This window comes from Centrocercus urophasianus, unplaced genomic scaffold (genome assembly GCF_019232065.1).
Source record: "Centrocercus urophasianus isolate 14NV4802_14NV808 unplaced genomic scaffold, USGS_Curo_1.0 seq_13, whole genome shotgun sequence".
Taxonomy (NCBI): domain Eukaryota; kingdom Metazoa; phylum Chordata; class Aves; order Galliformes; family Phasianidae; genus Centrocercus; species Centrocercus urophasianus.
Window position 1 is genome coordinate 20,123,833 of NW_024884475.1, and position 13,949 is coordinate 20,137,781.

The window sequence follows — 13,949 nt, forward strand, 5'->3', positions numbered from 1 at the left end:
ACTTTAGATTGACTGTCGTTAAGAGTTTAGCAAGTGTCTGTCTGATCAATAAAATGGAGTTCATTAGATCTGCCACAGAAGTATTTGGAAAATTAGAGTTGTACTTGTTTGTATTCAGTTCTTCAGAAATTCACTCAAACTGAATAGCAATAAATGTGAAAACATTAAATGGAAGCCAGAAAACGTATTCTTCTTCATATGTTGCATAGCATTTTGGAATTAGGTAGAATTCACATGTCTAAGTTTTTACCTTTTGATAGCTTTCATAGCAAAATTCACTTGGTTACCTACTTTTTTTCCCTCAGAATATCATGATGTTATAGATTGTCTGCAGAAAATGAAGGACTACTTGACAAATACAGTTTCACACCTTCAAGAGGCCAAAAATAAATTTCGTGGAGCTATCTGCCAACAAGATGATGTTTCTCAGATCCAGGCTGCTCAATATGCTTTTGTAGAAACTAGAGTATGCAATTTTGAAAGAGAAGCAAAGCAATCTGTGCAGGCATCCTCTAGTTCCAGCCAGAGATACCAGAGAACTCCTTCCTCAAGCAAGATAGAAAGTCAGAACATTAATCAAGTTCATCCACATGAAATTAAAACTGTGAAAAAAGAAACTGTTGCATCATTAGCTGAAAATATATCTGTCAGAGAACAGGAAGTTAGCAGAGAACCTCCAACAACAAAAGAAGATGGTGAATACAGAGTGCTAACAACGTCTATTTCAGAGAAAATAGATAATAATGGAAGAGATAAACCTCACAGAGATGGCTCTTCTCCTGAAAAATATCCACAACTGACTTGTCAAGATGATCTTATGGACAGTGGAGAAAGTATTTCATCTCGGTCATCAATGGATACTCATGACAGAACTGTCAGAAATCTTTCTGAACAGGAGAAAGAACTGACATTGACAGAGCAAATGAAAGACAATAAAAAGGAAATAAATTATGATATGTATAGGAATGATCCACTTACTGTCACATCTTCAGCACAAACCAGTGATCTTAATGCTGTGATTCCTTCAATGAGTGATTCAGAAGATGTGCAAAAATATAGGCGCTGGTTAAACAAGGAGTAAGCACGTTTTCATTTTTTGTTTGAACACTTGTACATACATACTGTTTATTTGAATACCTAGTAACATCTGTGGACCCACAAGCTCAGGATGCACAGACTCAGTGGTCCATGGTCATGCACATAGCAGATTACAATTTAATCACGTATGGTGAGGATGTTCAGTTTGGTCTAAATCAAACTGAAACTATTTGCTTATATTGATTTTTATTATACCAGAGAGGGACTGAGTCACAGTCAGTAAAACCAGTACTTCCAAAATCTTTTAGAATTTAGTGGAAAGGAAAAAAAACTTAGTTGAAAATTGCTGTAAAAGAAGCTCAACATAAAATTTTTCATATACATATGTTTTCATGAATGATCTGCCTATACTCTAATGTAGTTCATGATTATAGTAATATATGTAATTAGAAATACAAGGTATTATGAAACCCAAAATACAAAAAATAATAAATATACTTTTTTTTCCCTCCAGATTTGTAATGGAACAGAGTGGTAGGAGTGAACATAAAATAGTTTGCTTTATTAAAGCTCCTGCAACTGCCCTGGAGAATCTGACTTGTACAATAGTCAATGACACAAGTTCCTTGGTGGTGGATGATTTTGAGGAGCTGGTCAGCAATGTCATCAGTGTTGAATGCTCTGATTATGAGAAAACTATCCCTTTTCCTATTAACATTGCAATCCCATTTACTTCACGCTTCAGAGGAAATTACCGGGAGATTATGGTGAAGGTGACAGACATGAACTTTCAATCAAATTACTTAACTCCCATTTCTCTGGAAGGATACCACGGAAACCACAAGGTTGGTAACCTGTTTTCTAAGCTGTTAACTAAACTACTGGCTGAGTAGTCACCGGTGATTTTTGTAAATAGATGTAATATGTACCATTCTTTGTTCAAAGTAAAAACCTAAGGGGAATTATTTTGCATTCAGATCACAAAGAAGTAACGTATTTTTTGTTTACGAATCCAAATTTCTTCTGAAAGAAACACAGGATTGTTCTTTATTTTTTAACCGCAGAAGTAATCATATTGTGCAAGACCCATCACCCAGCTGATGAGCTCATTTCCTCAGTCATACAGACAAAATGAATGACATTAGAAGACGACTAGAAATCACCAGATAACTGGTCATGCCAATAATACTTCGCTTATTTTTGTTTCACATTTTGCTGTATAAATATTCCTCTCTCAAAATGCTAAACCACTGCAAAGCGCAGCTTCCTTTCTCTCTGACGTACTCTACCCCACATTCTCTTTACACAGGAAACATTTGCGGAAGTGAAAGTTTATCAGCTGGGTGTTTTTTCTGTGTTGTCATGTTTAAAGAAAGAAATATTTACCGTTCCAACAGCAGGACTCTCACAAAACCTGAGCATGGATTCCAGGATCTCTTTCTATTACCCTTCAGAAACGTTCACTTCTCCAGCAACCATGATGTTAAAGGTGAGATGAAATAGGCAGTACTTATTCCTAGTCTCTGTGTTATCTGATCAGTTCTGAAGAAAAGACACAACTGTGTTAAAGGGCAACATGTTCCATTATTAGATGTCTATGAAAAGCAGAGGCAACTCCACACCCTATATTCACAGCAAATGGTTTCTGTCGACTTTGTTAAAACCACATGATACAGCCAGGAAGTAGTCAACACAGTATCTCCAGCTACAAAGAGCAATTGACCTTTGTCTGACATGTTTCAGAGAAAAACACTTATTTTATGCAATGACTTAAGCATCAACCCCTAACTTGAACAATTTGGCCCAGCTTTTAAACTAATGGAACAATTTTTTTCATCTGACCTTCTTCGTTTCTACCAGGAGCTGCAACAGATTTTGTTACCTCTTAGCGTTAGGCTGAGAATAATCTCAACATTTGCTTCAGTTATTCTTTGTGCCTCCCCACCCCCATAGCCACATTTATTCTGAGACGCAAGATACAATTCAGAGAAGTTAAAGTTAACATTAAAGAAACAGAAAACATTGAAAAATTATGAAACTCTGATGAGGCTCAGGAGTTTTAAAACTTGAACTCACAACACAAACAAAACAAAACATTCGCAGTATTTAAGTCAGTAAAAGTTCCTGCTATTTATTACATTCAGGCACTTAGCTGTGCATTGTATAACTTGCTAATACACTGCTAAGATTGTTCCTTGGTTACAAAGAGGAGCCTATAGCCTTTCTGATAATCTCATCTAATTTCAAAAGTTAAACAAATTTATTTAAAAATAAACAAACAAAGCCAACAAGCATGTAAGGAGACATTTATTCATTTAAGAATTAATTGTACAACTGCTTTCTGTATTTAGATTCATCCAATTGAGCCATCACTAATTTCCACACTGAAGGCAAAACATGACATGTACCTCTCAGTGGTATCTACCAGTGCACTGGTTTATGTCCACCATCCTTCAGCCCAACCATTTAACAACTCAGTCACCATTACTCTACCCTGTCCTCCAAACCCAGAAAAAAAAAGGCAGGAGGAGGAGACAGAGCAAGTGAGAGCCATTACTGCTACAGTAAAGAGAGTTGCTGCCGCATACCATCCTCGGTAAGAACAACTTCACTACAAATTCAACATAAGAAAAACACCAGATCACCAGATATAATTAATTTTAACAGATATTAATAATTTTTTAACTTGATGACTTGCCTTGTGAAGAGAGCCTGCTACAGCAAAAAATATTGTTAGAAATACTAGAGCAGATCCACATACTTCTTATGCTATAACTTCACCAAGGAAATCCATACAGCGTGTTGATATATAAACATCATTTGTGGTCATGGGGTTATTCACATCCAGATTAAAAAATTGGCAAGAGAAAGTATGAGTGAGAGGAGAGTTATGGGCTTCTATAAGAAAAAAAAGGAAAAAAAAGAAAAAAAAGAAAAAAAAAACAACTCATTTCATTCATTAGGCTAAGTTAGCTGGAGCATTTCACAATGCAGTTGCTCAATTCAAAGTGTAGTATCAAAGTAATCACTTGAACTGAAGAGTATCTTATTTTTTTGTTGAAAGAGGAACGGAGAGCAGTAGTGTCTTATTTTCTAACCCTCTTTGTGCCATAACATTTACTTACTGAATAATATTTGCTTGTGGAGGAAAAGGTGTTACCTTGTTTTACCCATTTCAGACACCTATTTCAAGAGAATCTAATACTCAGTAGATGTCTCAAAAATAATCCACAGTAATTACTACATGATGTTAAATAATAGAATAAGTTAGATTGATTGATTTAGAAAGAAATATTTTCCTTATTTTTCTCTTTCTGGGGACTTTAAAAACACAACAAATGGAAAAAAAAAAAAATCCTGACTGTTACATTCTTTATGTATGCTGGAGAAATTTCAGAAGGAGATTTTCAGCAGGGTGGAAAAAGCCACAAGAGGTCACCAAAGAAAACAAGAGAAAGTAGTTCTACAAATACAACCCTGATGGCTCCTACAGGATATCTTTTTTTTTTTTTTTTTTAATTGTCATCATTTTGTGGCTTTTCAGGGCTACAAGTGCTTCTTTGAGAAAGAATGGAGAGAGTTTCAGAGATACTTTCAAATTATTAGGTCACAGAAACAAAGATGAGTGGATGGTCTTTGATGATATTGTTATCCGGAATGCACAGAATGGTCTTGTGTCATTTGATCTAAATGAACATTTAGAAAGGTAATGTATGAAAAAATTAACACAAATTTTATTGACTAAAATATTTTCTTCCAAGTACATAAATCAGTGAAATTAGTAGATTTAAGAAATCATTCACTATGCATTATTAACTTGCCGGAATCTCTTTCATGCAGTTCATAGAATAAGATCATTTAGATTTGTCAGGCATAATTACAGAAAGCATGTTTTTTATAAAAAAAATTTTCCATTTATTGATTGTGCACAAAACTTGAGATAGGAAATGCAGATACTAATCTTAAATTGACAATGTGATTTTGGTCTTTAAATAAAAGACCAGAATATTTTTTGAAATTTCTTTTTAAAAAATATTCTCTTACTTAAATTAAAAGAAACATCATATCTATTTTAATTCATAGATATGGAGCCAATATACTCTACAGAATCAGGCATGCTTTCTCCCTTTCATATGAAACAATATTTAAAAGAGGCAGCAAAAACCGCATTAGAGAGAGTGAGCCCTGCAGTTTTTTACGTAACTAATTCTTATTTGATGATGAAAAGATTTAAGATAAAGCTATTTTCTTTCTTGTCATTTTTTAAATACAGCTTTGTGGTCATTCGGCTTTCATTCCTCTTGGAAAACACTTATCTCCTCCTCTTTGCTCAGGCTCTGGAAGAAGCTGTTTGTAGCACAATGTCAAATGTGATAATGTATCGGAAAAGAGAAAACCCATATAAAATAATAGTTTTACTAACTGCATCCAAGGAATTGACCTGGGAAATTCAAAATCTCCATGAAGAAGGCTACTTTGGTCCCCCAGAACCTACACAGCAGTTTCCTTTAAGAGAAGGAGAGCAGATTCATTTTCAATTTAGAGGCAATATATTTGCTTCAGGTATGGTAATTAATTCATGTTTTTCAACGTACGTTATTCAAAGTACATATCAATCACCTTAGCTGTCCAAAAATACTGTATGTGAACATCAATAGATTGTAGTCAGTCACAGCTTATTTCACTGTTTTGTAGCTTATGAATAGTAAGTGCACGGAACAGCATAAGCAACAACTCTGATAAATAAAATGTATTAGAATAACAACAACCTGAGCAACATAGTTTGGGTCACAGTGCCTTGAGCAGAGCTGGTCAACAAGATGATCTTTAGAGATCTTTTCCAGCCTCTGCCATTCTGTGAAACCTGGTCCCTTGGAAGCAGCTGCTGTTTTCTCTTGTATTTCAGAAGGACAGGATTCCATCAATGGAATGATGGCTTTTTAAATTATAAAACTTTTGATAGGAATTAAACAAATTCTAAACAAAAGTAAACAGTCCACTATCTATTTGGTTAAAATTCACTTCAAGTGAGCAAGGTTTGACACTGAAATCCAGGGTGAAATAGTGCTTTTTGTGAGTTGCTGTGTGATTTGCTCTAGCAGCCTAGAGCATTCAGCGAACTGACTTCCGTCATTCAACAATTCCTTAAAAGAAGAGGTAAGAAATATCAGAATTTTTTTCACCCCAAATTACACACAGTCCCTTCTGCCACCTTTGCAATCACCTGTATTTGCCCCATAAACATTTTGTATATATGATACAATATTTGTCCATTGAAAACTCCATTCATACTAAAGAAATGATTATTCTCCCAAAAGAAAAGCCTCCAGATTGAAAGAACACCTGCTTATTTATGGCAAGAATAATTTTATATTTGTATCATGTCACACAGAATTACAAATCCTAAAAAGGAACACACCCCTCTGATCTCATTGCTGTTACAGATAGGCATATATCCATCCTGAACAATCAGAAGGTATATACTTCTATTCCCAACACAGTTTTATTTTTCTTTGTTTTATATGTTTTGTCATCTCCCATGTTCCTTACTTTTCAACTTGTAGCACAGCCTTCACCACCTGTTCCCCATGCCAACATTTCAAGGGCTAGGAAAGCTAGTTGTAAAGACACTCAAACTACTGAGGCAGGCTGCAGGAATGTTTAAGCCTCAAATGTTCAATAAAAATTAGTAATAATGACAAAGAACAAGAGATTATTACATAATTAGTTCTATTAAACTCCCCTTAATGCATGATTTTTGATGCCATACATCCAAATACAGTGTAAAAAAAACAGGGTTCTGTTTGCTTGTATTCACATGGTCTGCAGAAAATGGAAAAGATTTTGGAAAAGCCTACAGGCTGATTTTTCATTCACAAAGAAAGCCCAGACTAGAACTCCATATTAAAGAACTGGATGAGTTTGGTAACCACAGCTCCCCTCACTACAAAGGAACAGCAGTGTTTTACAAAATTACCAGAGGGATGATAACCAAGGAATGGAAACAGCCCTTGCAACACTGTAATTATCAACACCAGTCTCCACTGTGCAAATTACCACTAACATTACCAAAGGTGAGTTTCTCAACTGATGACATTACTAATCTTTCCCTTTCTCCCTTACATATTTGTCAAACAGAAGGATCTTGATACAATTTTTCGACTACAGATAACCCCAGAAGTCACTGATGGAGCAGTTCTGATTCATCAGCAATGCAATGCACTCTTAGAATTTTTCTTAGCAGATGGGGAACTCTCATCAAACCATCAGAAGAAAAAAAACATGTACTTTTTCACACTTTTGGCATCCCCAGCTGCTATGACCCTGAGAAATTTTAATTTAAGTTTCAGTTAAGTATCTTTGTATCCCTGTCTTGGGAGCATGGAATTGCAAGTTGTAGGAGCATAAATGGCCCATGAAACCTGTTTTTCTCCCATCACCTGATTTTCCTGTGATCCTTGATAAGTAATACAGCCATGTGGGCAATTGTCTCCAGCACTGGTGAAAGTCATTCTTGCATAAAGTAATATTTAATATTATTAAATCAAATTTCAATCTTTTCAGAGTCTAGTTATGAGCATCCTTCATTGTACAAAATGCTGCCACTAGACTATTGCTATCAAATTTGCATATATTTTAATCTCAGAATCTGCAGGTAGTACATGGTCTGAATCTCAGGTGTCATAGAGTTGCAACTCCTTTTTGAATTTAGTTTAATTCAATCTTCTTAAATCATCATCTGCAAATACATTTTCTATTCCATAAGCATACCTCTTGATTTCTCTCTCATCCCTATTCACCCAAACAAAAATTAATAACAGTTAAATGCAGAAGGTTTTAAGGAAAGACCTCTTTTAGTGACAAATTCCATATAAAATGTGAATTGAGGAGTGGAAGAAGGTAAGGGATATCATTTACTTCCATTCTCTTTGTTTTCCACAGAACACACCACGTAATCACAGAAAGGGAAATACAAACTCTTGAGGTTCCAGTGGGGAAGATCACAAACAAGCAAAACCTGAAACCCATAAAGGAAAAACAACAACTAAACATCAACAGCCTAGGCATCAGTCAGTTTTCTTATACCTGCTAGCTTCCCTTCAATCCCATTTTTACTCTTATCTTCCTTAGTAATACAAACAAGATTTAGTGAATTGAACTGCATACGTATTAAACCACAAAGGTAATCATCAAGTGTTTCAGGCTAGTTTTGGTGTATACAGGCTAGAGCTATACATGTTAGTTCTTAAATGTCCAACTGAGACTTTTGAAATAAGCCATTTCTGAATACTTCTTCTCTCCCAATACTCAACAAAAACAGGTATCACTTCAATCAGTGTTGCAGTATCTTGCAAATATACATGTTTTTTTCTGCTGGAGGTATATTTCAAAGGGGCAAAAATTTTCATTAAATGCGAATATTAAACCAAAAATGAGATCAAAATGCTTGGAAAAATTTGCATATTGATAGCTTTTCCATTATTTGATTTATACTTTCTATTTTACACAAAATGAAATACCTCTCTGTAGAATGAATAGCATCAAAATAACATCCTCCTTTATATCATCTCAGCTCACAAAATTCCATACTGAACAAATTGATAGAAATTTTAAGACAACAAAATATTGTATTTTGGCTACCTTGCTGGGTAAAAAGTAGGAAAAACAGACTAGGAAAAAGTGGTTGCTTTCCTGAAGGGAAGTGATTACTAGTGAAGTCCCACACAGATCCCACACAGATTTGTGCTAATGTATTCATTAGAAAGTTATGAATAGTTAAGCAGAACATTTACTGATAGCAAAAAACATTCAGAGCACTAAAGTTGTCAGTGAAGAATCACTGAATATAATGATAGTGAAAGTCTAGAAAGTAAAATAAGCAATTTTGATGTTAAAAAGTTTTTAGTGGTGGAGGAATGTGGCTAATCTGATCAAAAACATGGATGGGTTCCATGTAGAAAAAAAATACATTGGTGACAATTCTTCAGGCAATTTTGATAGTAGTTGAAATGTTCTATATGTTTACAGATTATGGAGGGAAGGAACATGGAAAAGCTATAATTCATTTGTAGGTTACAAAAATGATGATTTTGCTAAGTGGCAGGTGTAACTAGTGGTGCAAAAGAACATATTTTTAACATGCAAAATAATCAAAAGATTAATTCATTTTCACAGGATAATGCAGCAGCTAAAAATTAGTTTGAGGAAGGAAATGGCCATATGCTAAACATAATGATCCTGTTTTCATGGAATGTTAAGGAAACAAAAAAAGAAATTCTAATTACTTAGCATATCTTATTATTCTAAAATTGTTATCATAGAATAAAGTACTGACAACAACGCTGACAGAGGTACTGTATCCAATATTTATTACCCGTGATGTGATCAATAAATTTTAATTAGATGTATCATTATGCTGTGCTTTCTAATGAATAAAGAAAGTAGAAAATAGTCAATAGAAATAGTCAAAACAGTCAAAACAGAAAAGATTATTCTCATTTCTTCTGTTTGGTTGAGTTCACAGACATCTTTTACTAACAATTCCTGCTTATGGAACGTTTGCTCTCTTAGCATTAGAAAGAGGTTTGACAAACAGGTTCAACACAAGAAAATGCAGAGGATCAGGTTCTGATGTCAAGTATGCGTCTGCATATCAGTGATTTTCTACCGAGATTTCAAGGCAGTTTTATGACTGCAAAGCTGGACTAAAGAGTTTAAAAGGTTAATTTCTCCTTTTCTGTCAGTCCTGTTTGATATGCAAGCAGAGTCTGTTCATGTCTGAAGGTCCATTTGCAGGGCACTTTAGTATTACTGACTGAAATCAGAGTGCTTTGCAGAAAGATAGTGGTGTAATCCATACAGGCATTATCAAATTACTATTCTGCTGAAGTTCTGCTTAACTAATGACTGTCTAATGGCAAAATAGCATGTGATCCACTGCTTCAAAAAGGCAGTTGCTTAGCTAATTTTAAGGTCTTCCAGACTAGAAATCTGCTCTGACCACTAACAGTATTTTACTTGCACTGTTAACAAGAACAGTGGGGCAATGTGCCAGTGCAGCTGAACTAGGGGTGAATTTAGCTCTTCACAATGGCTATTTAATCTTTAATTAAAAGGTAGATTAAGGCAGATGTAATGTTTTTGGTCTAACACACAGCATACTATTGCATGATTACTGGACAATACTTGTCAATTCCTATCATTTTTACTACTGTTTTAATATTAAGTAGCATAAAGTAGTTCAGATTAAAGTCAAACCACTGGTAATTGAGTTCATCTACAGTAAGTCTGAAAATCTCATGCAGAGCTTTGAGGTTCTAAATTCTCATTAATGAATGAAAATAAGTTTAAGTATAAATGCATATTTAAAAGGAAGCCAAAGAAATCTCTGCCTTGGAAGAAAAACAATGCCCTCTTCTGGAGAGAGCTCCACTTACTTTTTATTTTACTGTCCTTTTCAATCGTTTTACTCTACCTTCACACAGTGCACGACAGAACAGCTGTAGAAGCACCCAACCCAAAAAGACTTAAATCTACAGATATGCAGAGCCCAAACTGTTTTGCAGTGTGGACAGTGTGTGCTCTGAGCCTCCTGTGCACACTAGGATCCCCTCCCAAAACCACAGGCCTCCTGAAAAGGTGAATCGATAACTCAGTTATGGTTATTTTTACATTTTACATACTGCAACTGTTAAAGATAAGGTCAGCAGGATTATGGTTCAGCATGTCCAGCAGAAAAAGGAGAATAATGAGTTCAGTCTGAGTTTCATAATATTAATTCACAGATGGAAATGGAAAGCTCTGTGAATAAACCTTCAGCAAGTCTCATAGGAAAAGGCTAAACAGGAAGGTAATGCAATTGAATGTATGACAAAAGTACATGGCATGTTGGCACTAGAAGAGGAGAAGTACAGGTTTTAACAAAAGAGGAGCAGAATTTCATTTTTTACAAGTCAATCTCTTGTGCTCTATGTTCTTGTACTTAATTTCTTGTTCTATATGGAGTAGAAAACAAGCCTCACAAGAGTTTCCCCTTTCTCAGTCATAAGGAAAACGCACATTCTTTTCTTTCTTTTCACTGTTAAGAGGAAGAAAGAAGAACTCTGCACGTGAAGTTGTCATTTGAATGATGATGATTTTTAGTGATTTGTAATTAAAAGTTGAAATTTGTAAAATGAATACAGGCAGCTATAAAAACAAAACAATTTCTAGAATTATATCCTTATTCACTAGAGAGATGGGATGCCATTCAGAGCCTCATGAAGTTCAACAAATCCATGCACAAGGCCTTGCACCTGCGTCAAGGCAACCGCTATTACCAGTATAAAGTGGGAAATGAAAAGACTGAGCACAGAGCTGTAGAAAAAGACTTGTGGGTAACGGTGGATGGCAAGCTGGACACGAGCCAACAACATGCCCCTGCAGCCCAGAAAACCAACCATATTCTGGGCTGCATCAAAGGGTATGTGACCAGCATCTCTAGCGAGGTGATTCTGCCCCTCTACTCTGCACTGATGAGGCCTCACCTGGAGCACTGCATCCTGATGTGAGGTTCTCAGTGCAGTAGAGACATGTACCTGCTGGAGCACATCCAGAGAAAGGCTACAAAAATGATCCATGGAATGGAACACCTCAACTATGGGCCTGTGCAGCCTGGAGAAGAGAAGGCTCTGAGCTGACCTGATAGTAGTCTATCAGTATCTAAAGGGGAGCTGTAGGAAAGAAGGATAAAGACTTTTTAGCAGAGTCTGTGGTGATAGAACAAGGGGAAATGGCTTCAAGCTCAGGGAGGGTAGATTTAAATAAGATATATGGAAAAAATCTTTTACAGTGAGGGTGGTGAGGGACTGGAACAGGTTACCTAGTATTCTGGTTGATGCACCATCCCTGGAGATTTTCAAAGTGAGACTGGATCAGGCCCTGGGCAACCTGATCTAGCTGTGGTGTCCCTGTTCATTGCAGGGAAGTTGGACTAGATGGCCTTCAGAGGTCCATTCCAGTTCTAAGGATTCTATGATTCTATGGTTATTGATTTCTGTAGGTATGCAGTATCTATTGTTATTTTTCTTGAAATAATATGATGTGCCCACAGTTACAATAAGTAAACAAATGTAAGAAGATAATGCAGCATTTGAAATTAGAATCCATTTAGCGTAGAAAGATTCCATACAGATGTTCTATAACCCCAATTTCCTATGTACACATTAGAATATAAAGCTGAAGAAACTTTTATGAAATTGCAGAAGTCAGACTTCTTAATAAGATACAATAGACATCCATTTGGAGAGAACAGACCTAGTTGTATTATTTTAATAGTTGTTTACTATCTATAGCAGATGATAGTGTTGCTTTGTTTTCAGCAGTCATAAAAATGCTCTACATAGGTAGGACTTTTCTTCACTGCTGATGCGTTGCAATGCATCCCCATATCCTTCACCTCGAGTTTTATTCATTTCTTTCTTCAACATTTTTTCTTTGATAGCATGAAAAGTTGATCAACCGTCCACAAAGCACAAAAAGAATTTTTTGTGATTCATCAGGTAAGAACACTTACATAATGCTTTAACATCAATATAAATACTAATTAATTTAGCTATTTACTTTTTTAACAGGCAGGATTTATTTCAGTTGTGACTGACATTTTTAAAATACCATACTCAGGAAGTTTTATACAAAGAGCAATTTGGTTACCAGGAGATGCATAAGCTCTTGTAAGGTGGCACTAGGTTGGGGTGCTTAAGCAGCATACAATTTTCTATGTAATAAGATTCAGTTTGTAATGGAAAGCTCCAGTATAACAAATGTATCATTTATAGGAAATGACTGGGCCTTTTATTGCAATCTGCATGCTGTTCCAAGAGCTATAGATCACTACCAAATCTGCTTTTGACTAAGTCCACTTCATATCTCAGTGCAGTTACCAGAAATTTTATCAGAAATAAGAAGTGATGATGTTTCCATTGTATTATAAAACAAGCAACATTTAGTTTGGGAGTTCACCCACAGAGACTGCACTCTAGAATGCTTTTAAAAGGATTTACATAACAGGAGAGTAATGCAATTACTTCACTAATTTTTGCCCTTCAGAGGCCCTATGGGACAACTTGCTGTACTGGCTTGCGGAAGAGCTTGCAGAAGATAATACATCACTGAATGCTTTACGCTTGCCTGTTCGGCGGAGCGTGCCTCAGCTTGTTAGGCTGAAGTGCCCTGATAATTTAATACACCAGAACTATGAGCTTCTTTGCTGCTGGCAAAAGACCCTTCCAAGGTCGGCTGACAAACAGCAGCTCCTGTCTCGCTATTTGCAGAAGAGTGGCAGAAGGGATCTTTCAGAAGAACTTCGTTTTAAGTGGGAAAACAAAGTGTTCACTTGACAGAATCACTGGCAACTAAGCCCAATTTTTCTTCTTTCTTGTTGAGAAGTGTGAGTACTCCCTTGATATCTTCTGACAGCGACACTAGTCAGGAATCAGATCGGTCTTTTATTTATCAATTTGAACTCTCTTTTCTAAAATAGAGTATAATAGGAATGCCTTTTCCTGCTAAAAGTGAACATTTATCCTGTGGAAGAGTGAAATATCCACATAAAAATTGTATGCAGCATTCCATATATGTCCAGTAATAATAGCTGTCAGATTCTTTAGAGAAAAGAAAAATGAATCAGTATAAGGATCAGAGACAAGAAATGTCTTCTGTCTTCAAGGCTTTTAGTAATTATTACTGACTTTAATATTCTCAGTGAATGTTTATGTTCTTGTGAATATCTGGAAGATTTCAGCAATGTCACACTATTTTAAGAAAGTACCAGATCTGCTGCTTCAATACCATATCATCATAGCAATGATTAACTTGGCGGTTCTCCTTTTCTTTTCTTTTCTTTTCTTTTCTTTTCTTTTCTTTTCTTTTCT

General features: G+C 35.6%; 1 protein-coding gene across 1 annotated transcript; it reads left to right on the forward strand.

Moving 5' to 3' along the window:
- Positions 1–234: 234 nt before the first annotated feature.
- DTHD1 (death domain containing 1) lies at positions 235–13,415 on the forward strand. The gene is given in 10 exon segments (XM_042812581.1): positions 235–300; positions 302–1,077; positions 1,553–1,883; positions 2,348–2,527; positions 3,390–3,634; positions 4,583–4,744; positions 5,312–5,601; positions 6,868–7,112; positions 12,521–12,578; positions 13,126–13,415. Coding segments are annotated over 10 exon segments (2,643 nt in total).
- Positions 13,416–13,949: the final 534 nt, after the last annotated feature.